We start from the raw sequence: 27,741 nt of genomic DNA, 5'->3' as shown, positions 1-27,741 counted from the left end.
TCCAATTGATGAACTGTAACTGAAATGTAACATTTTTATTAATCAAAACTGCAACCCCTCTTTGTTTGGAGTTGAAACTGGCAGAATACATAACTGGATACTGGGAACAGCACAGGAGTTGACCAGCTGATAAAGATAAATGGACCTCCTGCAGCAAAGCTATATCTGCTTTAAGATCATTCAGGTGATTTAACACTTTCAATCTCTTTGGCCCAGAACCAAGTCCACGCACATTCCAGCTAATGATGTTAAGACTGTTCATAGCTGTTCTAACCGGGAGAGTGCAAGGCTAAATAGTGCGTGTGCCCGTCCGTGTGCGCGTGCACGCTGTGCGTTCCTGCTACACTGACAAGCGCTGTGCGTTGTGGGTGAACGTGTCTTGGCTATGAGCTGCATGTTGCGTGCGTCCTGTGTGAGCCTAAGTGAGGTTTTTGCAGTTTATCAACGTGTGTGTGTGCGGGATTGCGTGTGCATGCTCTTATGCGCGCTAGTATGAGCGCGCGCCCGTTCCGTGCATAAATAAATACTCACCGTGGTTGCGTTGACTTTACCTGATTCACATATGAGAACATGGGAAGGGGGGGGGGGACAAGAGAAAAGAGAGAGGGAAAGAGAACAAAAAACAAACAATGAAACAACAACAGAAACATGAATGTGAGAGAAAGAAAAAACACTTTTCCTGAGAGGTGTGGATTATTGATGATCCGATTATTTCCTATTTAATTAAATAAGTTTGCGGGTTTCTTCTGGGCAGCGCAGATGTCAGTGCGCCTCTGAAAGCCTTCAGCACAGCCAGGGTGTTACCTCTGGGTCCCGGAACAGCTTGCCATTCACAAAAAGTTTATCAACGGCAACCACCGCACGGGCTCCAGCAGACAGGTGTTTCCTCCTCAGCGGGAAGAGGATTTTCCGCCGGCGGAGGATCTCGCCTGGAAACTGATCATTCACGCTGTAATGTGTGTCTTTCAGCTCTCGCCCTCTGCTTTTTACCTGCATCTTTTGTTTATAATGTTCAAATTTAGCAACAATAGGACGGGGACGCTGATTGTCCGGCCTTTTTCCTCCGAGCCGGTGAACCCTGTGGAAGGAGATCTTCTGGACTTCTTCCTTGGGGAGCTTCAGGTGGACCTCTATGAAGGACTTAACAATGTTCTCCGGGACTTCTCCTGCCTCTTCTGGAATCCCTGTGAACACTAGATTGTCCCTCATGCTCCTCGCCTGAAGATCCAGGAGGGTTTCCTTGATGGATCGGTTTTCCTCAGAGAGACGGGCGGTGTCGTGGCCCAAGGTCTTGACGGTCTCTCTGAGGGCCTGGTTCTCCGCTGCGAGCTCCTGCACCTGCTGTTGGCTGAACTCCAGAGACTCTCGCAGACCTTGGAATTCCTTATGGAGGATCTCCAGCAGATTTAAACGGCAATCAAGGCTGGAGAGCCTTTTATCAATTGAATCCAGGATGTCACTCATGTTGCTGCCTGGAGAGGAGACAGCCCCTGGGGAGTCTTCGGGGAGTCTACAACGGTGCTTACATTGTTCTGTGCACTTTCCTGTGCACTTTCCTGCACAAACGCTAACATGTGATGGAAGTCTAGTGGTGCTCTGTCTCACATCCAGACAGCTGATCAGAACATAACATTCAGGATTTCTTACAAAATTACTGAAAGAGCACAAACTCACCATCAACTAATTTACTAACAAACTCAGAGTATTGTGAGAAAACAAGGTCAACATATGCAGATGAAAACATCTGCTTTTATTTCTCCATCTTTTTACATTTTTCTGTGACAGAAATATTCAACTTTAACCTCACAGTTTTACAGAGAGATCCAGCAAAATGATTTGTTTTCTGTCACAGCAAGAACAGAACCTGGTTCTGGATCAGATGTGTTCCTAGAATTGTGTTTGGCCTGAGGCTGCAGCAGCCCCTCCCTCCCCTCACCTGCCTAGGACAGTTGAATGCACCTGGTTGCGTCAGCAGACACGCCCCCTCCGTTCAGAAGGACCTTCATGTTCAGACTCATGACGCTCTGGCAAGAGATCCCTGCAGAACTGCGTGACACTGCGTGCACACTCAGGGAAGCATGAGGAGGTTTTTCAGAGCGCACAGGGATGAGGACTACAGTCAGATCCAGTACCTGACCGCAAAGTGCACGCGCCTGGCGCACGACAAAGGTGAGTCTTTCCCACTTAGAGCTTCATAGGTTCATGATCATCATCGGGGTGGGGAACTGCATGACGGACCTCCAGCCACAAAATGATCCAGATGGGATCAGATAGTCCTCGGAAACAGCAGAAAAGAACAGATCGAAAGCAAAGTCCAGCAGGTCGTTAATGTTCAAGCTTCACCTGAAAGGTCAACGGCCTCATGAGGGAGGAGACAGCTTTCCGTCATCTGGTTTCATGTTTTACCTTCTCTAAACAAAACATTGTTACCAAATCAACATTTCTGATATGATACTGAACAATTGCATCAAAAAAGGAATCAAAGATAGAATGTTTACCTTTACCCCACCACTAGGAGCGCTGTGTCCTGCCTGTAGAGAGCTGCCTGTAGATCCAGCAAGATGATCTTGCTGGATCTTGTCTGTTTGTAGTATTTACAAACATTCAGTCATTCATCTCCCTCCGTATATTCCCAAGAATATACGGAATATTCTATGGACAATTTATAGATTGCTAATTCACCTATGAAGCATGTTTTTGGATGGTGGGAGGAAGCCGGAGACCCCAGAGAGAACCCACGCATGCACGGGGGGGGAACATGCAAACTCCACACAGTCAGTCACCTGTAATCTGAACCAACTGAAGAGGAGGACATTTTTCAAGACATTTTTTGCAGTGCTGTGAAAAAAGGTTGTTGTTCACCTCTCAGGGGTTGCCACAGCGAATCAGCTTTGACTGATTCACACATGTGGTGTAGACCCAGACATGGGTCCCCTTGTGGTTAGGCAGGAGTGCGAAGGGGATTGGGCCAAGGACCCATGCTGGATAAAGTGTGTATCTGTTATCCTTTACATCCTTGAACTTTCTTTGCTGTTTGACTTTGGTCTGCTCTCTTCTGTGCTGCAGCAGTTCTGGATTGCGAGTTCCTGCTGTCCAGAGAGAAGGAGAGGAAGCTGCAGAATGACCTGGAAGCTGTAACGTCTCGACTCCTGCAGCAGGAGCATCTAAATGTGGAGCTGGTGATGAACCAGGACAAACTGCTGAGCAGGATCCGGGAGCAGCAGGTTCTGTCATTCTCAGCTGTCTACATCAGGGGTGGGCAAATTTGATAGAAGGGCCGGACCAGGAGCAGATGCTTGGAGTGAGAATGATATAACATGGAATGTAGATGAAAAAATTTATATTGAAGAATTATATTCTAAAACAGAATATTCCAGAGTTTTTAGTTTAAAGCTTTTGTTCCCATTTTAGATCTCTCTTTTATTGTGAAGCCCTTTAGTACCTTCAAGGAGTTGTATAGTGCAGTATGAATAAAGTTTAATTCATTCATGATCCTTTAAAAAAAAAAAAAAAACATTATTAATGAAATAAAACAATGACCAAAAAACACCCTATGATTTTCAAAGACAAAAATTCAGGAAAAATATACTGATTCATTTGAAAAAAAACAACCAAAAAAATAGTGGATCGTCTCCAGTCATAATCCTGACAAAGACTTTGAGGGCTGCAGCTCATCACACGTCTCACAGTTTGTGCTAAAACTGAACAGCTGTGTCCTGCACGTCTGTTTCTCATCCAGTAGAAGCAAACTTCTCTGTCTTCTGCTGCAGCTACGCATACATCTGCGTTACCTTTTCACCAGAACAGAGTTCCCTCGTTTATTGCAGGAGTTACGTTTTAAAAATAACCGTGATCAGTGAAATCCATGGAGAATGATTACAGACGTTTATGGCTGTAAAACTCCTCACTGCCTAAATACACTTTTCTCAGACAGACATGAACATTTTCCCACTTTTCTCTTGTTTAAATTCTCAACCCTTCATAGAAATTAGGTCCAGGATCTTAGAATGAAAACAAAGATCTGATCGAGATCAAATATTTCTGTAGATCTGAAGAGCTCTGCGTTTCTGTACAGGAGACACGGCTCGGAGGAGATTGATTGATTGGGTCTCCGGCCAATCAGAACACAGAACAGGATGCGCTGTTTAAAAAAACCCAGCATAATCGCTCTAAAAGAACGAGCTAAACTGGGAAAGATGAACTGTGACGAAGACTGTCTTCTGTTCTATTCGACAGAGATATAAGAGGGTTTAAGGTTGGAGCACAGACTGCAGAAGGGGGCAAGAAAATGTCACGTCTTCATCGATGTTTAGCTGTTCTGTATTAGACTTTATGGTTAGTTTTTGTTTTTTGTTTTTAACAGCAATAGCAATAGTTGGTGATGCTACTAAGCACAAAGGGACACTCTCTTTTTCAAGGGTAGACTCAAATTTCTTTTCAGCAGACTCCTGGCCACTAAAACCATCTCCTAAATTAGGAAGCAGCTGGATCCAAGGTCATCCCAAGATTTGTACACAAATCTGTTCCTGATAAAACAACACAAGTAGAACACTTACAGTCATGTTAAAATAAACTGTAAAAAGTAACTGTCGTGATGTTGCTTCTTCAAGAAGGCTCCGGGACGGGACGTGCTGTAGACTGTTTATTCAACCACCGGAAACAAAACATACAGTCCTCAACTCTCGCTACTGCTCCACCTAGTGGGCCCGCCTCTCATGACGTCTTCCCCCACTAGGGTGTTACCCCCAACATGTATAATACCACATCTCCCTTTCTTAAAACAAAACAAAGGGCATTTATACATCTTTACTTATATGACAAAATCAATGACATTCTTTTCTTTCCAAACCATCCCATTCTAATAAACTCAAACATCCTTATTTACTCTCTTTGTTTTTTTAAATTTACAAGTCAAGTCTATCTGGTTTTCTGACCACTCTTCCCGACCTTGTACGGACAGTCTCTGTGATGTTTTCTCCGCTGTGTGGTGTCTGGTCTGTTGGAACTGGAGTAGGTGTATCTTCTCCCACAGGTTCATCAACAGGTTCGACTCCCTCACCGTCGGTCTGCATTGACACCAGGTGGTGTCGGTTTCTTCTCAGTGTGCCCTGGGGCACTTTGATGCGATACGAGCGAGGAGCCTCATGTGCAGAAATCACTGTACCTTGAGTTCTTGCATCTGTGATCCAGACCTCTTGCCCAGGAACCAGTGGTTCAAGGTTTCTTGCTTTGTGTCGCTTGTCAAAGGTTCTTGCATCTGTCCACCTCTTCTCCCTTTCTTTGGCTCCCAACGCGTTGTAGTCAGGCAGAGCAGGATCTAACAGGGACGGAAGAGCAGGAACAGTAGTGCAAAGTCGACGCCCCATTAACAGCTCAGCTGGACTGTAGCCGTTTTGTAGAGGTGTTGCCCTGTACGCAAGCAAAGCACGGTACGGATCAGATGACTTTTTCAGCAGTCTCTTAACAGTCTGTACAGCGCGTTCGGCCTCTCCATTACTTTGTGGAAACTTGGGGCTGCTTGTTACATGTTCAAAGCCGTAACACGCTGCAAAAGCCTGAAAATGGCTACCTGAGAACTGCGGCCCGTTATCTGTCACAAGAACCTGAGGAATGCCATGACGTGCAAAAATCGACTTCAGGTGCACCACTACGTCCATGGACCGTGTATATGAGAGCTGTGCAATTTCCACAAAACGGGAAAAATAATCCACAACGAGCAGATATTCTTTGCTGTCCAGTGTGAACAGGTCAGCTCCGAGTCTTTGCCAAGGCCTGTCTGGCATCTGACTTGGCATCAGTGGCTCTTTAACATTGGTTCTCTCTTGGATGCAAGTTCTGCATCTTAACACCATGTCACTTAACTGATTACTGAGCCCCGGCCACCACACTGTTTGTTTGGCCCTTTCCCTGCACTTTGTCACGCCCATGTGTCCTTCGTGCAATTTTTCTAACACATCATTACGCAAAGCCGATGGGATGACCAGCCTTGTGCCCCGCAGCAGCAGTCCATCGTGCACTGTAAGTACCGCTCTTTCAGGCCAGTACTGTCTCAACACCCCCTGCAGTCTGTTTTTATCCGGCCACCCATCTCTGCAGAACTCCATCAGCGCAGCACATGCACTGTCTGCTTTCAGATGATCACGAAGGTTGCTCAGATAGTCTCCACTGACAGGAAGGTTGCTGATGACAGAGTCCACATAGATGTTAGTGTCCTCTAGCAGGCTTGCACCTGCGTGTGCTCCTGATGCTCTGAAGGGGGCGCGTGACAGGGTGTCTGAAGTCCATAAATTTTTGCCAGCAACATGTGTGATTTTGTAGTTGTAGCGCATGAGCCTCATTCTAAATCTTTGGATCCTAGGTGGAAGGTCGTCTAGCGCTTTGCCACCCAGCAGACTCACCAAAGGCTTATGGTCAGTTTCCAACTCAAATGATCGGCCCAGAACGAAGCAGCTGAACCTTTCACACGCCCATGTTGCAGCCAGCGCCTCTTTCTCCACCTGAGCATATCGCTGCTCAGTCACTGTCATCGCTCTGGATGCATAAGCCACAGGCGCCCACTCAGCCTTGCCTGTTTCCTGCTTTTCTTTAACATTTTGGAGTAAACTACATCCACGTATATGATGATATATTGCCTTAGGCACACTGAAGAAGGATTTTCTGATGAAATATTAGTTATTTTTGTAGCCCTTTTTTCTACAGCCTTTCAACCCTTTTGGGGTACCACTCATTTCTTGACGTCAAGCTAGAGTTTGCCTTGGCAGCGTCTCTGCAAACCACATCTGGATGGATGTGCATGCTGTGCATTTAAAAGAAAAGTGTTTTTGCCGATCACTGCTAGCTCCGTGGGGAAAGTTTGTCAGCCTGGGGGCGGTGCTGGCAGCTCAGACTCTTCCTGGAAGGGGCTGTTCCTCACTTTGTGACATCTCACAAAGTGAGATGTCACATGAGAACCTGCACGTTTTTGTGGATATGTGAGGGGCTGGTGCTTAGAGAGATTTTTATAGGAATAATCAGAAATGCGTGAATGGATCAAATACCGCTTTGGGGTTGTTTTTAAAGAAATAACATTATAATACACCTAAAACCTCAAAATGTTAATTTTTTAATAATATAGGCCTTTAAAAGTTGTAAACCACTCGTGAGGCATTATAGTGAAAATTTTCATCCACATTTTTTCTTCGGGTTTGCTGCGAACAACAGGTTTTACCGAACACCTGAGCAACACGTGATGGTAAGTAGGAGTTAAGTAGGCTAGACCAGTGTTTTTTAACCAGAGTGCCGTGGGAGATGGTCAGGTGTGCCATGGGATATTGCCCTCATTAACTGATCTAAAACCATTTACCATCTCCAGGATATCAGCTCTCTGTTCATCCAAACAGGCCCTGATAAAACACTGAGTAGTTAGAAAAATGAAAGATCATAAAATACTTTTTTCTATGAATGAATGAAAATGAATGAATGAAAACTTTATTAATCCCACAAGGAGAAACTCGGTTCCAGTACATTTCGATGAAGAAGGTCAGACAAACAGCACAGGATACACACACACATCTCGAGAGGTTACTGAGGTCAATGCAGCCGAGCGCCTTAGATGACCTACGCCGGCGCACCTTTGTATAGCATGCAGATGGACCACGAAGAGGGCCGGGGGTTGGGTTTGGTGACAAAAAAAAGTCGTATCCCTACACTGCGTACAATGTGTTGATACAAGAAAAAAACTACACCTTTTAAACACAAATAGCACATATTCCGACAAAGACACAGTACATGAGGCTCAGGGGGGAAACGGTGGTGGACGGGAGTGGGGGGGCCCCCATGAGTCTGTCCATCAGGTGCAGCTCCGTGAGCCAGGCACATCTTCCGGGCAGCACACAGAGGAGGTAGGGAGGGGGTTGGGAAGCCGAGGACAAGCAGGGAGGGGGTGAGTTGCAGTTATCAACCCTCAAGAACAGCTGCTGTAGTCCACTCTGTAGAAGCGGCTTTGTTTTGGTGGAGCCAAGGACAGTTGTCCATAGCTCCTTCGGGGAGTCTGATTAGATAAAATACTTTTGGGCGCCAGCAGGTTGTTTGTACTGCCGGCAAAGTCCTTGACTGGCTCTTCGCTTTGTGTGAGGCAGAGATTGATCCGAATGAGAAGTGGGTGAATTTGGCCCAGTCTTCCCTCAAATCCGGGCAGAAACTTGCTCCAAGGTGGCATCCATCTTCCGCACAAGTTCAGGGGTCTCAAGCAATCTGCTTAAGTGGGCAAGACAAGCACAGAGCTTTTGATCCGCTTGTGAAAGTTTCTCATTCTGAGTCTCTCCTCCCCGAAAAATCTTTCCCAGGAGCTTTGATTGATTGCCTCTCTCCATCTTCTGCTCCCAGACCGCCTGATAAATTAGAAATCCTCCGATCCCAATTACGAGGAATCCAATTATCAGAAATCCAAATAGGTACACGTCCTCGACATCCTCCACAGACAGCTGGGCCAGGCAGACCAGCCTCCACTTGCCCCATGGATCGATGGTGTATCCAGCCGCGTGGGTGCCGTCCGGGCAGGAAGGGTCCGCTTTCCCGTTCCTTAGTGTGGAAAATATTTTCTCGATCGAATTTAGAGACCAGCTGATCAGATCCATTTTCAGAGTGCAGAAAAGCAGCGGCTTCAGAAGGGTGAAGAATGCACCTCTCGGGCAGACAGGACAAAAAAGCCTTGGGGAAGGGCTGACACAGGAGGAGCGAGAGGAAAACACGTCTGTCCTCGACGAGAGTCAGAAAGCACTATGTGTTTATTTGATTCTATTCTAGACACTTTAATAAGAATGACGGTACCACGATTTAGCCGCAGCTTCAGCTCTGTTTTCAGAAAAGTCCCGCCCCTTTAACTGTCTCCACCAATAATTCTTGGAGGCTTAATCACACGTCATCAGTCTGACCAATCAGAAGTGGTTAAAGTCTTCACTTCCTTGTTCTTATTCTGCTCATAAAGTCTCTCAGTTCCAACAAAAACTCCAGCTAAAGCTCGTCTTTAGCGGTGTAGCTTTCCACAGAATCGAGTATCAGACGGTGGAACTAGTGAACAAAATAATGAAGCTCAAAGACGCTAGTCTCTCTGCGTTCGGTGGCTTTTTGCACTACATCTCCCATGATGCATTGGGTTAACGTGACACAGCTCAGCGCACAATGAATCTTTGTTGTTAAACGTCTTGCAACCACAACAAACACACATCAAACAGTTTTTAAATCTTTTAACTTAACTTTTATTTCATCTTTTAGAAAAAACAGCTGCAACTTCCAGCTTTTTCTACCACAATTATCACAAAAATGCATTTGAGATTGTGGAGGGGCTGTAGATCAATAGAGACTATGAGTTTCTCCTTTTTTGAATTTTTGGATGCTGGTGTGCCGCGGGATTTTTGTCAAGGTTAAAGTGTGCCGTGGCTCAAAAAAGGTTGAAAAACACTGGTCTGGACGCACGTGTGTGGTACAGATTTTTCTTTTTTTTCCACCCCCCCACCAAATCGAAGTGTAGTTTGTGTGGAGATTCTACGGGTGTCCTATGAGCCCTCACATATCATAGGCAAATGCTTGCAGTATTTGCATGCGGCCAGTAAGGGGCCAGCTAATACTAACTCTGCATTCACACTGAACGCGATTTGTCCAGTTTCAATGTCACGTCAATGTACAGACTAGAGCCCTGCGCGGGACTGTTTTCTTCATCCCGCTCCTACCCGCCGAATTTCTGACCATTACCGCCCGCTCCAGCAACGTATGTGTTACACCCCCGCCCGCTCCCGCAAAACTCAGAGAATTTTTTCCAGCACAATGATAGAGATGCATTGATTTTGTGTCTTCTCCCGTCCTGCAGGAAAAAAAAAACGTATTTGTATTGATATTATTAAAGAGATTTATTGAGTTGTTTGTTTTGTTTCCCTGGCCTGCATGTAAAAAAAAAAAAAAATTAAGAAACTTCTCTAAACGTCAGACTTTCCTTGCTTAGCTTTTGTGCTGTAAATCAGCAGTCCCCAACCTTTATTGCGCCACGGACCGGTTTGATGTCTTATAACAACAACATTGCTGTAATCCCACATTGTACATCACACAGGATCAATTCAATTCAATTTCAATTCAATTCAATTTTATTTGTACACCCCAAATGGGCTCCGTGTCGGTAATTGAAAAAGTTAAAAATAAAATCAAAAGGATCATGAATACATAGAATTCAATAGGAATATACTAAATTGAACTAACAAAATGACAAACCTAATCTGGCATCCCTGCCCTTAGACCCCCCCTTCGCGGTAAGGAAAAACTCCTAAAAAAACGGATTCCGGAAAAAACGAAGAAACCTCAGGGGTGTCCACATGAAGGAGGGATCCTCCCCCAGGACGGGCAGGCGATGTACCAGAACTCTTAGAGAAGAATTAACTTATCAAACGCTACAACTACATATTTAAAGTCCAGCAGACGAGCTTCATCCAGATGGAGTTGGGGGGAGACAGTCGGGGGCGCGAGTTAAGCCAAAGACAGGATCCACAGCCAGGTGTTGGAGCAGTTGGAGCAGTTGCTGCATTTTGCGAGTGAAGTGTTCTGTTTGGGTGGTAAGGGACTATGAGGTCCTTAATATAGGACGGGGCCATTCCATGTAAGGCCTTATAGGTTAACAGGAGGATCTTGAACTTGATTCTAGAATCAACTGGGAGCCAGTGAAGTGAAACTAACACAGGAGTGATGTGATCTCTTCTGCTAGTTCCAGCTAACAATCTAGCTGCTGCGTTCTGAACCAGCTGGAGACTTCTTAAGGAACTCTTAGGACACGCTGCTAACAAAGAGTTACAGTAATCAAGCCTCGACGTAACAAATGCATGGATGAGTTTTTCAGCATCACTTTTAGAAAGTATATTTCTGATCTTAGCAATATTCCGCAGGTGAAAAAAGGCAGTTCTACACTCCTGAGATATGTGAGCCTTAAATGATAAATCCTGGTTAAATAAAACCCCAAGGTTTCTAACTGTGGAATTGGAGGCTATACTTATGCCATCCAGGGAGACTATCTGAGCAGACAGAGTATCTCTGAGGTTTTTAGGACCTAGTATAATGACCTCAGTTTTTCCTGGGTTCAAGAGGAGGTAATTAACTGTCATCCAGGTCTTGACGTCTATGATGCAGGCATTCAGTTTCTCTATATCCTCATTCTGGTCAGGTTTCATGGATAAATAAAACTGCGTATCATCGGCATAACAATGAAAATTAATGCTGTGTTTCCTGATTATGTTTCCTAAGGGTAGTATATCAAGCATAAACAGGATTCGTCCTAAAACTGAGCCCTGTGGGACCCCATAGTTAACTCGAGTGCACTGAGAAGAATGTCAATTTACATTAACGAGCTGATACCTATCAGATAAATAGGATTTAAACCACTGGAGGGCAGATCCTCTGATCCCTATGTCATGCTCTTTGGAGTAAAATTCCGTGTCATCCTCCCCTTCCCACACTCATGGTGCTAAAAAGAAGTAAACACAACAGGAAACTAGAAGGAGCTGCATTTCCAGAAGAAAATGCAGGGTTGAATGCTGTATTGCTGAATGAAAGCTGAATTTCCTAAAGAAATGGCTGAACAGAGCTGAAAGAGCTCAAAATTTTAAAAGTAGAAAGGTCAAAGTGGGCAAAAAACTGTAAAAGAACTTAAGCGATAGGATGTCCTATGTATTTTAATGAAGCAAAAGTCCTGGAATGTCTTTAAAAGTTCAAAGATTTGGGAAAAAAATAATAGCAGGAATAAGCTGAAAAAGTTGAACATTGTAACAGTAGAATGGCTAAAATAGGTCAAAATTTGTAGAAGGAGTTAAGCATTAAAGCTGAAATTGTTGAAAAAATGGTTGAACTGTTGAAAATTTGAAGATGTTGCTAAAATGGATAAAGTGCTAGCATTTGAATCAGCATCATCAACTGACTCAAAGAAACACATTGTTTGAGAGTATCATATTGGTAAAAGCTACATGTTCTGAGTTGATAGAAAATCCACTTTTTTCAAAATGGCGGCTTTTCTATTGATTTTATCTCCATAGCAACTATTTTATGTTTGGGTCGCCTGGGGATGACGAACCAATCGACGTCAGTTTCAGACAAATCGGAAAAATTAAACCTTTGGACGTCCTTAGCAACGAAGTTTGTTTGCTAACCACTCCCACATTCCTTATAAGTACAGATCCAGTGAATTTCAATATGTTCAGTTCCAGCCATGGATGAAGTTTAATCAATAAGCAATATTTGCTTCAGATTTGGTCAAAAAATGGCCACCAAACAGTAGGTTGTGTCGACATCCCATAACGATTTCTAAACCTATTTTATAGTCCAAAGCCTTGTGATCAATTTAACGTTTGAACGGTGTCTCTAGCTAAAGACATGTTGAAGTTACAATGGTTGAAAGAACCAAAGGTTTTCAAGGATTCTCAATGTATTTAAATGGAGCGAAAATCTTGGAAAATCCTGGAATATCTTAAAAGGTTCAAGGATTTAAAGGACCAAAAGTAATAGCTGAAAGGAATAAGCTGAAGGAGTTGAACATTGAAATAGTAGAATGGTTGAAATAGGTTTGAAGGAGTTCAAAATTGCCTCACATTTTGGCACAAAATGGCCTTCAAACCGTAGGTAGTGTTGCCATCCCATAATAATTTCAAAACCTATGTTGAAGTCCAAAGCCTTGTGAACATTTAAATGTTTGAACGGTGTCTCTAGCCAAAAGCATGTTGAAGTTACAATGGTTAAAAGAAACAAAGGTTTTCAAGGATTATCCTTGTATTTAAATGAAGCAAAAATCTTGGAAAATCCTGGAAAATCTTGGAATATCTTGAAAAGTTCAAAGATTTGAAAGACCAAAAGTCGTAGTTGAAAGGAATAAGCTGAAAGGGTTGAACATTGTAATAGTAGAATGGTTAAAATAGGTGAAAGTTTGAAGAAGTTTAAAATTGCCTCACATTTTGGCACAAAATGGCCGCCAAACTGTAGGTGGTGTTGCCATCCCATAATAATTTTGAGCCTTATATTAAAGTCCAAAGCCTTGTGAACATTTCAATGTTTGAATAGTGTCTGTAGCCAAAAGAATGTTAAAGTTACAATTGTTTAAAGAAGCAAAGGTGTGGCCAATGGAGCAAAAATTTTGGAAAATCTGGGAATATCCGGGAATATCTGGAAAAGTTCAAGGATTTGAAGGACAAAATGTAATAGCTGGAATAAGATGAAAGAGCTGAACATTTTAATAGTTGAATGGTTAAAATAGGTGAAAAATTGTAGAAGTAATTTAACTGTGAACTTCTGCACGAAAAATTCTCCATGTATTTCAATGGAGAAAAAATCCTGGAAAATCCTGGAATATCTTAAAAAGTTCAAGGATTTGAAAAACCAAAAGTCATAGCAGTAATAATCTGAAAGAGCTGAACAGTTTAATAGTTGAATGGTTAAAATAGGTTGAAAATTGTAGAAGGAGTTAAGTGCCGAAAAACAGCGGAAGATAGCATAAGAGGAAAACAAAGGGTTGAATGCTTTACAGCATTCAACCAAAAAGAAACACCCGTGCTTAACCCTATCTTGACCAAAGCAGGCAAAGTGGATTGATTTCTATAATTCCCTGTGCTACCAGCTCCGAGAGTAACCCCTGGCTGCACCCTGAGGAACTCCGACAGCAGACCAAACGTGCACGTGACCGACACTACAGTACAACAAAGTAATATGATATGACCTGCATGAAAACTGTGGTATTTTCTAAACATAACAATAAACACGAATTATGACATGAGCAACGTCCTCTCTGTCCGCAACACTCCCTGGTCGCTATTATTCCAACAAAAATAAGTGTATGGAAAATCCAACTTACCACAATGCTGAATGGTTGGAGGGAATCTCCCATTGGGATAAATGCGTATTTTAAGCAGGACTCCTGATACTGTCTATTAAATGTAGCTTTCTTTTTTTGGGAGTGGAAGGCTCCTCTTTGTCTTCTGGCTAGGCTCTTTCCACTTGCCAAAGAAACGTTCCAAAGACGTTTGTTTTTTAGTCATTTTGCTAGCTCCTGGCTTTTATTTTAGCAGTATCCTATCACGTGACCGAGACGAGCGAATTGGCCTGCGTCAAGAGTAACATAGATGGATGTAACAGAGAATCGGGCAACTTTCCAAATAAAACATCTTTCAGATTCCAAAATAAATAAAACGGCAGTAATGCAAGTTATTTATTCTTACTGTGAGGCCCGGTACCAAATGACCCACGGACCGGTACCAGTCCGGGCCCAGGGGGTTTGGTGACTGCTGCTGTAAATACCTCGTTTGAGGTTCTTTTCTACATCATCTATTGAAATCTTCTCCATCATGTCGCAAGGCAACCTCCCTATCCCGCGGTGTTTGTTTTTAGCCGCCCATTCCCGCCTGCAGCAAAATTCAAACCGCCCGCTCCCGCGAGATTTGTGTTGGGTCCCGTGGAACCCGGCGGGTCCCAATCCCAATGCAGCCCTCTAGTACAGACGTGATCTGAGGTTCTACAGTGTGATTTGAGTGTCAGTCTGCCAGCAGCACGATTTGAGGGTCGTAGCACGATTTGGGCGGCGCATCCAGAGTCAAAATATCAGAACGTTGGCTAAGAAAATGTGTCGTGTCAACCAATCAGAAACATAGCTCTGGTCAGTGACGTGTTCAATGATGAGATCAGTGGGGGGAGTTCAAAAACAACATGAAGGAGAAGCTGATCCTTCTTCGCTTGAACTTAATATTTTGCATCAAGGAAATAATAAAAAAGATCTTTACTTTTTAATTTTTTTTAGTTTCCACCTTGGACTAATGCACGGATCCCAACTTCATGACTTCAGGGCAAAGCCATGGCTCTCCATCTGAGAGACAGGTTGAAGACTGAAGGGCAGGACCACCGACTGTCAAAGTTGAGGTCGATGCATGTGGTGAAAACCTCCATAGCAGCAAAGCCTCAGATGTTGGTTAGATCCAACAGGATTTGAATGTTGTGGCTGTTTTTGCTATAAACCACATTGACATGTGTTTCGTGGTTATGGAAAAGACATCTGACTGACTCCCGCTGGATCTTTTATGGGGGTGCTCTGGGAAAAGGGGGCCTTTTTTCTTGGTGAAGTCTGATTCTTTAATGCAGTAAGTTGGACTTGTTTTCATTCAGAATTTGACGCTGTTTGCTTTTAAGACGTTCTTTCTTTCTTTTATGGACAGCCCTTTTTGGTGCAGCTACATGAAAGAAGAAATTGGCTTTGGAAGCTTTAAAGACCCACTCTGATGAAATGGCGCTTTGGTGCACCAAACACCATTTCATCAGAGTGGGTAAAACATGTTTTTAACATGTTCTTGTAGCATTTTCTGATAATAGAGGACATACAGTACAGACCAAAAGTTTGGACACAACTTCTCATTCAAAGAGTTTTCTTTATTTTCATGACTATGAAAATTGTAGGTTCACACTGAAGGCATCAAAACTATTAATTAACACATGTGGAATTATATACATGACAAAAAAGTGTAAAACAAAATATGCCATATTGTAGGTTCTTCAAAGTAGCTACGTTTTGCTTTAATTACTGCTTTGCACACTCTTGGCATTCTCTTGATGAGCTTCCAGAGGTAGTCACCTGAAATGGTCTTCCAACAGTCTTGAAGGAGTTCCCAGAATGCTTAGCTCTTGTTGGCCCTTTTGCCTTCACTCTGCGGTCCAGCTCACCCCAAACTATCTTGATTTGGTTCAGGTCCAGTGACTGTGGAGGCCAGGTTATCTGGCGCACCCCCCCATCACTCTCCTTCTTGGTCAAATAGCCCTTACACAGCCTGGAGGTGTGTTTCGGTTCATTGTCCTGTTGAAAAATAAATGATGGTCCAACTAAACGCAAACCGGATGGACTAGCATGCTGCTGCAAGATGCTGTGGTAGCCATGCTGGTTCAGTACGTCTTCAATTTGGAATAAATCCCCAACGGTGTCACCAGCAAAGCACCCCCACACCATCACACCTCCTCCTCTATGCTTCACGGTGGGAACCAGGCATGTAGAGTCCATCCGTTCACCTTTTCTGCGTCGCACAAAGACTCGGTGGTTGGAACCAAAAATCTCCTATTTGGACTCATAAGACCAAAGCACAGATTTTCACTGGTCCAATGTCCATTCCTTGTGTTCTTTAGCCCAAACAAGTCTCTTCTGCTTGTTGCCTTTCTTTAGCAGTGGTTTCCTAGCAGATATTCTACCATGAAGGCCTGATTCACACAGTCTCCTTTTAACAATTGTTGTAGAGATTTGTCTGCTGCTAGAACTCTGTGTGCCATTGACCTGCTCTCTAATCTGAGCTGCTGGTAACCTGCCATTTCTGAGGCTGGTGACTCGGATGAACTTGTCCTCCGGAGCAGAGGTGACTCTTGGTCTTCCTATCCTGGGGCGGTCTGCATGTGAGCCAGTTTCTTTGTAGTGCTTGATTGTTTTTGTGACTGCACTTGGGGACACTTTCAGAGTTTTCCCAATTTTTCGGACTGACTGACCTCCATTTCTTAAAGTAATGATGGCCACTTGTTTTTCTGTGCTTAGCTGCTTTTTTTCTTGATAGATAAAAACTTTATTAATCTCTCAAAGGAAAAATTCAGGAAAACACACACAACACAATATATAACAATAAAATTATAGTTTATAAAATAGCAGTTCATATCAGGCAGATTTGTTAAATAGCAGTACCGAACCGAAATGTACCGAGCCCTATGAAATTTTGAATCGAACCGAATTGAGATTTTAGCGCATCGTTACACGCTAGTAGAAAATATGCTGGGTGGGCCAGAGGCTCCGTACTCTGGTCCATTCTGATTCATCCACTTGCGGACAAATAGATCCATAAAAGTCTTTGTTTTCCTCGCCTGAGGAACAAACTGCTACTGCTCTGCAGAAATTATGTCCTAGAAAACAACACTTATTTTTTTATTTAGGCCAAAAACGGTATAATCACAATTTAAAAAAAAAAACACTCCGAACAATTTAATAACACATTTAAAGATGATCGGAGTAGGACTTTAAAGGACTGCTACTTGCAGATGAACTGGTTCTTTTGGCTTTCTTTGCCAGGACTTTTCTACTGTTGAAAGTTTATGTATTCAGAATAAAGAGTAAAATGAAGGCCATCAGGCCTGCAGTATTGCAGAATTAGCATCAGAGTGATGAAAAAAGAGCTGATTTAGAAGACAACTTCCTGATCAAAGTTTGCTTCTACTTCATGGCAGTGGGTCGTGAGTGAGATCAGGGATACAGGGTTGCTGGTGTCTCCTTTAGAGAAAAGAGAAACTTAGCTGTCTGAGAGAAATCCAGAGTAGGGCCATCACACTTCCACATTGAGAAGAGCCAGGTCAGGGAAAAAAGGTTGACTACTGCACCACCCCTTAGGCCTCCATGACTTACACAAGCCAAGAATAATGAGATCAGAAGTACTGAACGTCCTCCCAGAAGAAACATGCCAAACAGATGCAAGGGAAAAAAAGATGAATAGAGGGAGAGAAACTGCTGCAGTTCTATGTGGAACTGAAGTTAATTTGGATTTTATCATTCAAACCACTTTAATGTCCAGATTTACAATTTAGAAATTCAAAAAATGAAAAGCTGTGGCATTGAAAATTCTAATCTGTTTTTTGTTTTAGGATTGTTTACATTTGTATATTTTAGGCTGATGTTTTAGATTCATTTTGGTATTTAACACAAAACTTGATCTTAAAACTGTTTAAAATACTATAATGTGTTTGTCTTTTTTTTTAGTGTAGCTCCCTGTTCCCAAACATAAAACTTTTTAAATCTCAGTTATTCAATCTGTAGGTTTGACTCACAGGTAGGACTCAGACGGGTTTGGGCTCGCACAGAACAGCTTGACTCTCACAGGATTTTGTCTGCCCCGGCTTTCTGTTCTGTGATCAGGGCATCTTCACAGAGACATGCAGACATCCTCAGGGCCTTGAGCGGAATATTTGGCATAGTGAACATTTAGTCGTTTTTGCATGTTTTTTATGCTCTGACCCCCTCTTACAGGAACTGCTGAACCTGCTGCAGCAGCATGTGCTCCAGCTTGAGGAGGAGAGCCGCCGAGACGTGGCGCTGCTACAGGAGGTCGGTGCAGAGCTGCACCATCTGCAGAGCTCTGAGGTGGAGCTGCAGGCCCTGGTGGAGGAGCTGTTTGTGGAGCTGCAACAGCAAGCGTCTCAGTCAGAGAAGCTGCAGGCAGAGCTGCTCCAGTACGTTCCCTGATGCTCCTCTGTAGTAGCTCTGCTCAGTGTTTGAACGATTGTTGTGGTGGTGTTGGTCTTGGATAGTTGACGCGTTCTGCTGTAAATGCAATCAAAAACGTACATGGACATTTTATTTAACTTTGTAGTAATGGTCAAAAACGATTTGCCCTTCTGACCAACGTACGCTGTTAATTACAGTTTACTGCCCAAGATAGTGACACCCAAAGGACAAACAATACATATACAGTTTGGCTCCTACATTCTCTGCATCTGCCGACTGCAGACACTCACAGTGAAGAACTGAAATGACAAAAAACGTACAATGAAGCTCTCAGCCGCCTAGTGAGGGCATCATTCAATACTTCCTCATAAAAAAGACATAGGCTCACAATAAGAAGCAAAACAATGAAAACAGTTCTAAAACAAAGAGACATGTCCACATCGCACTTTGAGGTAGACTGGAACTGTGCAAACGTTCACCGATGGGATGTTTTTATTGTGGATAATGCAGTCGGGTGGAAGGCGTTTTTCAGTCGATTTGTCCTCGACCTGATGCCCCCGAACCATCTGCCTGACAGAGGGAGTTCAGACAGACTGGGAGTGTGTGCCCGGTGTAGCTTCCCCAGTGTTTGGAGAGTGCAGCCGTGCACAGTTTATGACTCTGTGGAGGGATTTCCCCTGACCTCTGTGCAGCTGGGGGGGCAGGCACACATGGACCACACCAGAATGACCTTTATGGAGCACCTCTCAGCAGACCTGCAGTTTCTAGGGAGCTTTTTTGTCTGGAGCATCCTTAGGAAGTGTAGTCTGCTTGGTCTTTTTGAGGAGCTCAGAGGTTATGACACTGTGGGTCCTCCTCAATGTGGACTCCCTGGAATCAGACCCCCCCCCCCCCCCCTCCACATAGTGCTATAGTTAAGGGGCTTCTTTGCTTTTTTGGTTGTTGAGGAGGAAGCGGGCTTCTGTCCTGTCGTCCTCTTCACTTCATCTCTGTATGGGGTCTGCATTCATCCAGAGAAGCTCCCATCCCTGTGTTGGTGAGATTGATTATTTATTCAAGTTCTGAGAACAGAGACAAATGTCAATCCCTCAAATCTGAAGTCTGTTGGGTGACATCCATGCTGTCCTCAGTTTAAAGCCCCACACTCCATCTGGAAACAACGCACAAAACAACGCAAGAATAAACGTGTGTCCAGTCTGGGGTCAAAAAGTTTATTGTGTTACTTTGTATTCATGACACCTGGAGTGTAGACAACTTTTTAGCTGTTCTGACTTTTTGCTGAAAGAAACTCCCAAAACCTAGTCTCGCCCCTTTGTCCATTTTCAGCCTTGTTGTGGTGGTGGGCGTGGTTAATGAGGAGATTACCCATTGTCTTAGCTCAAAAAACCCTGCATGGTTTTGTATGGCTGAGCTCGCATGCTAAATACCACGAAATTGGCTAAAGGGAAAAGGAAGTTTTCATGAAACCTCAAAGGTTGAAGAGAAACTTTGTCTTTTTGGACTCAACAAACCTTCCTGCCAGAAGATTTTTACAGTTCCCAAAGTACTGCCTCCCGGAGTTGATCAACTCAGAGTTCAGCTTTAATTAATCCTGCTTTCTAAAACAAGGCCCTAACAAAAAGGTTTATCTGAGACTGAACCTGAAAATGACTACATTTCTAAATGAAACTCCACTAAACACTTTCCAGTTCCAACATTGTGTGTTTTTGTTGTTTGCTCGACATTTCTCTATTGTCATACATAGGAGGAAGGAGGAGCTGGAGGAGCTGCATGACACAAACAAAGGTCTGACAGAGGAGCTGAAGGAGCTTCACAGAACGCATCAGGAGGAAACCAGAGATCAAAGGACACAAGTAAATGTTCAGTGTCTTTCTGCACAGCCAACAGACACACAATGTAACCTGTGAAAACACACACACTACTAGGCATTAGTCACAACTGCCCTTACTGGTGGGATAGGACTGTCTACAAGTGAAAAAGAGGCAAATCTGTGTGGTGCACGCAGGTGGACCACACAAAGTTTTAAGATTGTAGACCACTCTAAGTCAGTACATAGAAAATTCAATCAATTTTATTTGGATAGCCCAATATTACAACAATAGTCATCTCAATTGTATAGGAACATGAAATCAGTCATAAAATACAATTGGTAATGGCTAAACTAAGCTAAACAGACTAAACTAAGCATTGGGCGGCAGTTCAGCTCAGGCGGTAGAGCAGGTCGTCCAACAACCGATGGGTTGGTGGGTCAATGCCCGCTCCCTCCAGCCAGCTGTCGCCCCCCCGAGCGCAGCCAGCCTGCAGCTCACTGCTCCCCCAGAGATAAATAAAGGATCAAATAAACTGGGCATCCCTGTTCTTAGACCTTCCTTCTCAGTAAAGAAAAAAAAGGAGAAACCTCAGGGGTGTCCACATGAAAGAGGAATCCTCTCCCAGGACGGACAGGCGATACACCTTTCTAAATTCTTTACAGAAGAATTATCACTAAAACTGCCATACATGTTTAAATAGTCCAGCAGATGAACTTCATCCAGATGGAGTTGGGGGACGGCTGGGGGCGCAAAACAAGCCATAGGTAGGGGCCACAACCAAGTGTAGGAGCAGTAGTAGAGACGAGCCAGAGACCAGGTACAGGAGCACAGACAAGCTAACTGGAGTCTGGAGTGGGAAAGAGGGACAATGCATGAATCGCACTGTACTAAACAGAGGCATGGAGAACTAAATAATAAATAAATGATCAAGAATAGAGGAGAAGAGAAGTAGATGAGAATGGAGGACAGAACCCCAGTGCACCATAGTTTACCCAGCTTCTCAATTCTAGCAGCAAGAAGTGTGCATTATCAGAAAGTACTGTACTTAGTGGAAGCAACCGCCCTCCACTTTGCATTGGATGGTTCAGACTTCCACAGTCCGCATTACTTTCTGATAATGCACACTATGAAGGCCATTAACACGCTTATACCATGGTCACTTACAAAAGAGAGAAATATTTCATCAGTTTTTAGTAATTTACTCTTGTTATTTTTCAGTTTAGATAGCTTTTTTCAAAAGACACAAACTACTTGTTACGTGGTGCAATGTCACGGTAAAATGAAAATGCACCACTGAGCGGGCACCGACCTCGACTGCAGCGGCAAAGGAAAGCGACATGCTGATCGATTGGTTAAATAAAGCATCAGTTCACAGAGAAAGTTCACCTCTTATTGCTTGTTTTTGTCCAGATGATGAAGCTAAAGTTTGTTTTAAAAAAGCCAGCACAATGAAATCGAACACTTAAGCAATGTGACCGGAACTACTTTTTTAGGCGGACGGTTATCAAAACAGTATATCGCTTTTGAATGCACACCCAGTCGCCAATCAGAATCGAGAATTCATCTGGACCATGGTATAATCTCTGATTTGTAGCTAGTCTGACAATAAGCCTGTCCAAAGAGGAATGTTTTCAGTCTAACTTTGAATGTAGAAACTGTCTGCCTCTCTTCCATGAGCTGGGAGTTTATTCCATAAAACAAGGGCTTGGTGGCTAAACGCTCTACCTCCAACTGTACTTTTAGAAATTCTGGGAACCACAAGCAGTCCTCCATTTTGGGAGTGAAGTGTTCTATTTGGATGGTAAGGCACTATGAGATCTTTAACCCTTATGCTGTCTTAGGCACTTTAACGTTGGGAGTTGGGTCATCTAGACCCACTAGGCAGTGCTCTGAACCTTTTTTCTTCAATGATTTGTGATCTTCACTGGTGTCCATGGATTACATGAAATCTTTCCACCTTTATCCACCTTTGTCATGGTAGGGAGAACACGTCAATGTAAGGGTGGGGTCATCTAAGATAGCACAAGGGTTAAAATAGGATGGGATCAGACCACGTAAGGCCTTACAGGTTAGCAGGAGGATTTAGAAAATGTTCATGCACATTTTTTCTATGGGCAATCTGCGAGTGAAAGGTTGTAGAAAACACTTAAAGAACACATAAGGGAAAGTAAGTGAGATGCAGGCACATTGTGTGTTTCCCCCCCATTTTTTTCAAACACTCAAACCCTGCGCCATGCTGTTAGTGCCTGTTAGTGCTTTTAAAGTGATAAGTGTGCTCTCCTCGTTTGCAGCCTGTTTGAAATAGGGGAAATTGGACAATCAGAGTGTCGTTTATTTTACTAAACTAAAGTAACGAAGCCAGCAGCTCAGGAGCTGGACTCTGGAAGCCTCTGTTGTTCTGTGACCTGCGTTTGTGACTGGACCTGAGCTGACCTGTGTGCTTGTTCCTGCAGGTGACAGAGCTGCAGCTGCAGGAGACTGCAGAACAGTTCGAGTGGCTCTGCCAGCAGCAGAGATGCTGGATGAGCTATGTGAAGAGGTGGGGGCCAGCATGAGCTGTTTTTATCCCAAAGCATGCTTGAATCATGAACATGTAAGTGAACGCTTTCCTTGATAACTGTGACTTATGATTGAATCCAAAGCTGTTTCAGGAGGCTTCTTTTTAGTCTCTGTGGTGAGTTTTAACATAAAATAAGAAAAAATGTGAGTGTGCTAAAGCAAGTGTTTACTCCACAGGTGGAAGGAATCTCTAGTGGAGGACAGACAAACTCTACTGCGTCACATCTGCAAGCTGGAGGAGGAGGCGGAGACTTCCAGGAAGAGTTCCCATGATGCAACACAGAGCCTCTCCTGGCCTGTGCAGGACAGCTGTAACAGGTGCATGCCCTCCGTTTTACATAAAACAAACATGTAAACCAAGGCAGGTCTGTTTAAAGCACATTCATGCAGAACGACACTCAAAGTAATTTACAGAAGAAAGGCAGTTCTGTCTGTCTCTGCAGCAGACTGAGCATCCTCTGTCTCCTCTTTGATGCAATCCTGCCTCTGCATGTTCACCTGGTTTGTCTTAGCTAACATGTTAACCTGGTTTACCTTAGCTAACATGTTCACCTGTTTTGTCTTCCAACAGCTGGTCATGGGTCTCAGGTGCAGAGGCTGACATGATGCATGAGAAGCTGCTTGAGGAGGCAGACTGACTGAGTTGGTTCTGGTCAGAGCAGGTGCAATCATCTTATTTTTGTATCCTTCAGCTGTAAATGTCTGTGAAATGTCTTTGTTAACAGTGTTGAGTTCAAAGACAGCTGTTGAGGTAGGACAAAAAAGTTCTGAGTGAGGGGTCACTTAGGTTCTCCATCAGAACCTGACCAGAACAGAACCTTTTCTCTGTCTTCTATCCATTTACGCCCCCCTGGTTTATCTTCAGTAGATGGACTAGTAAACATCTCTTTCAGTCAATGTCGAACACAATCCAAACATTTCAATCTCTGTCTCTAAAAAATTAAATCTTTTTATGTGTGATTCTGTAGGGAATAGATGACAGCTGTTCGTATTTTCACTACAGATTCAACCAACCTGAACTTGGATCTGAACGCAGAAAGTGGCCTAAAGACGGAGAAGCCAGGTCTTCATCAGAGACATCACCATGAAGGTCTTCATCAGAGAGAGCATCATGAAGGTCTTCATCAGAGAGAGCATCATGAAGGTCTTCATCAGAGACAGCATCATGAAGGTCTTCATCAGAGACATCACCATGAAGGTCTTCATCAGAGACATCACCATGAAGGTCTTCATCAGAGAGAGCATCATGAAGGTCTTCATCAGAGACAGCATCATGAAGGTCTTCATCAGAGAGAGCATCATGAAGGTCTTCATCAGAGACAGCATCATGAAGGTCTTCATCAGAGAGAGCATCATGAAGGTCTTCATCAGAGACAGCATCATGAAGGTCTTCATCAGAGACATCACCATGAAGGTCTTCATCAGAGACATCACCATGAAGGTCTTCATCAGAGAGAGCATCATGAAGGTCTTCATCAGAGACAGCATCATGAAGGTCTTCATCAGAGAGAGCATCATGAAGGTCTTCATCAGAGACATCACCATGAAGGTCTTCATCAGAGACATCACCATGAAGGTCTTCATCAGAGACAGCATCATGAAGGTCTTCATCAGAGACAGCATCATGAAGGTCTTCATCAGAGACATCACCATGAAGGTCTTCATCAGAGACATCACCATGAAGGTCTTCATCAGAGAGAGCATCATGAAGGTCTTCATCAGAGAGAGCATCATGAAGGTCTTCATCAGAGACAGCATCATGAAGGTCTTCATCAGAGACAGCATCATGAAGGTCTTCATCAGAGACAGCATCATGAAGGTCTTCATCAGAGACAGCATCATGAAGGTCTTCATCAGAGACATCACCATGAAGGTCTTCATCAGAGACATCACCATGAAGGTCTTCATCAGAGAGAGCATCATGAAGGTCTTCATCAGAGAGAGCATCATGAAGGTCTTCATCAGAGACAGCATCATGAAGGTCTTCATCAGAGACATCACCATGAAGGTCTTCATCAGAGACAGCATCATGAAGGTCTTCATCAGAGACAGCATCATGAAGGTCTTCATCAGAGACATCACCATGAAGGTCTTCATCAGAGACATCACCATGAAGGTCTTCATCAGAGAGAGCATCATGAAGGTCTTCATCAGAGAGAGCATCATGAAGGTCTTCATCAGAGACATCACCATGAAGGTCTTCATCAGAGAGAGCATCATGAAGGTCTTCATCAGAGAGAGCATCATGAAGGTCTTCATCAGAGACATCACCATGAAGGTCTTCATCAGAGAGAGCATCAAGAAGGTCTTCATCAGAGACATCACCATGAAGGTCTTCATCAGAGACAGCATCATGAAGGTCTTCATCAGAGACAGCATCATGAAGGTCTTCATCAGAGACATCACCATGAAGGTCTTCATCAGAGACAGCATCATGAAGGTCTTCATCAGAGACAGCATCATGAAGGTCTTCATCAGAGACATCACCATGAAGGTCTTCATCAGAGACATCACCATGAAGGTCTTCATCAGAGAGAGCATCATGAAGGTCTTCATCAGAGACAGCATCATGAAGGTCTTCATCAGAGACATCACCATGAAGGTCTTCATTAGAGACATCACCATGAAGGTCTTCATCAGAGAGAGCATCATGAAGGTCTTCATCAGAGAGAGCATCATGAAGGTCTTCATCAGAGACAGCATCATGAAGGTCTTCATCAGAGAGAGCATCATGAAGGTCTTCATCAGAGACATCACCATGAAGGTCTTCATCAGAGAGAGCATCATGAAGGTCTTCATCAGAGAGAGCATCATGAAGGTCTTCATCAGAGAGAGCATCATGAAGGTTTTCATCAGAGAGAGCATCATGAAGGTCTTCATCAGAGAGAGCATCATGAAGGTCTTCATCAGAGACAGCATCATGAAGGTCTTCATCAGAGAGAGCATCATGAAGGTCTTCATCAGAGACAGCATCATGAAGGTCTTCATCAGAGAGAGCATCATGAAGGTCTTCATCAGAGACAGCATCATGAAGGTCTTCATCAGAGACAGCATCATGAAGGTCTTCATCAGAGAGAGCATCATGAAGGTCTTCATCAGAGAGAGCATCATGAAGGTCTTCATCAGAGAGAGCATCATGAAGGTCTTCATCAGAGACAGCATCATGAAGGTCTTCATCAGAGACAGCATCATGAAGGTCTTCATCAGAGACAGCATCATGAAGGTCTTCATCAGAGACATCACCATGAAGGTCTTCATCAGAGACATCACCATGAAGGTCTTCATCAGAGAGAGCATCATGAAGGTTTTCATCAGAGACAGCATCATGAAGGTCTTCATCAGAGACATCACCATGAAGGTCTTCATCAGAGACATCACCATGAAGGTCTTCATCAGAGAGAGCATCATGAAGGTTTTCATCAGAGACAGCATCATGAAGGTCTTCATCAGAGAGAGCATCATGAAGGTCTTCATCAGAGACAGCATCATGAAGGTCTTCATCAGAGAGAGCATCATGAAGGTCTTCATCAGAGACAGCATCATGAAGGTCTTCATCAGAGACAGCATCATGAAGGTCTTCATCAGAGAGAGCATCATGAAGGTCTTCATCAGAGAGAGCATCATGAAGGTCTTCATCAGAGAGAGCATCATGAAGGTCTTCATCAGAGACAGCATCATGAAGGTCTTCATCAGAGACAGCATCATGAAGGTCTTCATCAGAGACAGCATCATGAAGGTCTTCATCAGAGACATCACCATGAAGGTCTTCATCAGAGACATCACCATGAAGGTCTTCATCAGAGAGAGCATCATGAAGGTTTTCATCAGAGACATCACCATGAAGGTCTTCATCAGAGACATCACCATGAAGGTCTTCATCAGAGAGAGCATCATGAAGGTTTTCATCAGAGACAGCATCATGAAGGTTTTCATCAGAGAGAGCATCATGAAGGTCTTCATCAGAGACATCACCATGAAGGTCTTCATCAGAGAGAGCATCATGAAGGTCTTCATCAGAGACAGCATCATGAAGGTTTTCATCAGAGAGAGCATCATGAAGGTCTTCATCAGAGACATCACCATGAAGGTCTTCATCAGAGAGAGCATCATGAAGGTCTTCATCAGAGACATCACCATGAAGGTCTTCATCAGAGAGAGCATTATGAAGGTCTTCATCAGAGAGAGCATCATGAAGGTCTTCATCAGAGACATCACCATGAAGGTCTTCATCAGAGAGAGCATCATGAAGGTTTTCATCAGAGAGAGCATCATGAAGGTCTTCATCAGAGAGAGCATCATGAAGGTCTTCATCAGAGAGAGCATCATGAAGGTCTTCATCAGAGACAGCATCATGAAGGTCTTCATCAGAGACAGCATCATGAAGGTCTTCATCAGAGACATCACCATGAAGGTCTTCATCAGAGACATCACCATGAAGGTCTTCATCAGAGAGAGCATCATGAAGGTTTTCATCAGAGAGAGCATCATGAAGGTCTTCATCAGAGAGAGCATCATGAAGGTCTTCATCAGAGAGAGCATCATGAAGGTCTTCATCAGAGAGAGCATCATGAAGGTCTTCATCAGAGACAGCATCATGAAGGTCTTCCTCAGAGACATCACCATGAAGGTCTTCATCAGAGAGAGCATCATGAAGGTTTTCATCAGAGAGAGCATCATGAAGGTCTTCATCAGAGACATCACCATGAAGGTCTTCATCAGAGAGAGCATCATGAAGGTCTTCATCAGAGAGAGCATTATGAAGGTCTTCATCAGAGAGAGCATCATGAAGGTCTTCATCAGAGACATCACCATGAAGGTCTTCATCAGAGAGAGCATCATGAAGGTCTTCATCAGAGAGAGCATCATGAAGGTCTTCATCAGAGATATCACCATGAAGGTCTTCATCAGAGCAGCTCAAACTCCAGGCTCTGTTCTGTCAGGAGGTTTTGGTCAAAAGCGATTTTCTACATTTGAGATCTAATCTATAAACTAAGGATGTGTTTCAGTTCTGGTGAAGGTTCAAGCGATGATTTCCTTAGATTGGTTTTTAATTGTGAAAGTTTAACTAAACATCAGAGCATCTCTGTGTGATCTGAAGTGGCGTCTGTCTTTGTTCAGACTCAGAGAATGAACTCATCTGTTTAGTCT

At 43.6% G+C, this 27,741-nt stretch overlaps 1 protein-coding gene across 2 annotated transcripts; it reads left to right on the top strand.

Annotated features, from left to right (window-relative positions):
- The first annotated feature begins 1,938 nt into the window (after window positions 1–1,938).
- LOC105353706 (GRB10-interacting GYF protein 2) lies at window positions 1,939–23,751 on the top strand. 2 transcript variants are annotated; one of them, XM_023959530.1, is made up of 8 exons: window positions 1,939–2,169; window positions 3,070–3,224; window positions 18,026–18,228; window positions 19,968–20,076; window positions 22,488–22,573; window positions 22,771–22,911; window positions 23,165–23,255; window positions 23,597–23,751. In XM_023959530.1, exons 1-7 carry the CDS (start codon window positions 2,079–2,081, stop codon window positions 23,229–23,231), a joined length of 852 nt encoding a protein of 283 aa, XP_023815298.1. In that variant the 5' UTR covers window positions 1,939–2,078; the 3' UTR covers window positions 23,232–23,255; window positions 23,597–23,751. The 2 variants fall into 2 exon arrangements, with proteins under 2 accessions (XP_023815298.1, XP_023815297.1); XM_023959529.1 differs by having other exon boundaries at window positions 3,067–3,224.
- The last annotated feature ends 3,990 nt before the right edge of the window (window positions 23,752–27,741 follow it).

The sequence above is a fragment of the Oryzias latipes genome, chromosome 10 (assembly GCF_002234675.1).
Source record: "Oryzias latipes chromosome 10, ASM223467v1".
Classification (NCBI taxonomy): domain Eukaryota; kingdom Metazoa; phylum Chordata; class Actinopteri; order Beloniformes; family Adrianichthyidae; genus Oryzias; species Oryzias latipes.
This window is presented reverse-complemented; position numbering and strand designations above follow the sequence as displayed.

Bases quoted from the DNA above. Each gene is read 5' to 3' on its own strand.
- LOC105353706 (XM_023959529.1), top strand. From the start codon at position 2,079: ATGAGGAGGTTTTTCAGAGCGCACAGGGATGAGGACTACAGTCAGATC. The intron at 20,077-22,487 runs GTAAATGTTCAG...TTGTTCCTGCAG, and splicing joins CCAGAGATCAAAGGACACAA to GTGACAGAGCTGCAGCTGCA. The intron at 22,912-23,164 runs GTGCATGCCCTC...GTCTTCCAACAG, and splicing joins GTGCAGGACAGCTGTAACAG to CTGGTCATGGGTCTCAGGTG.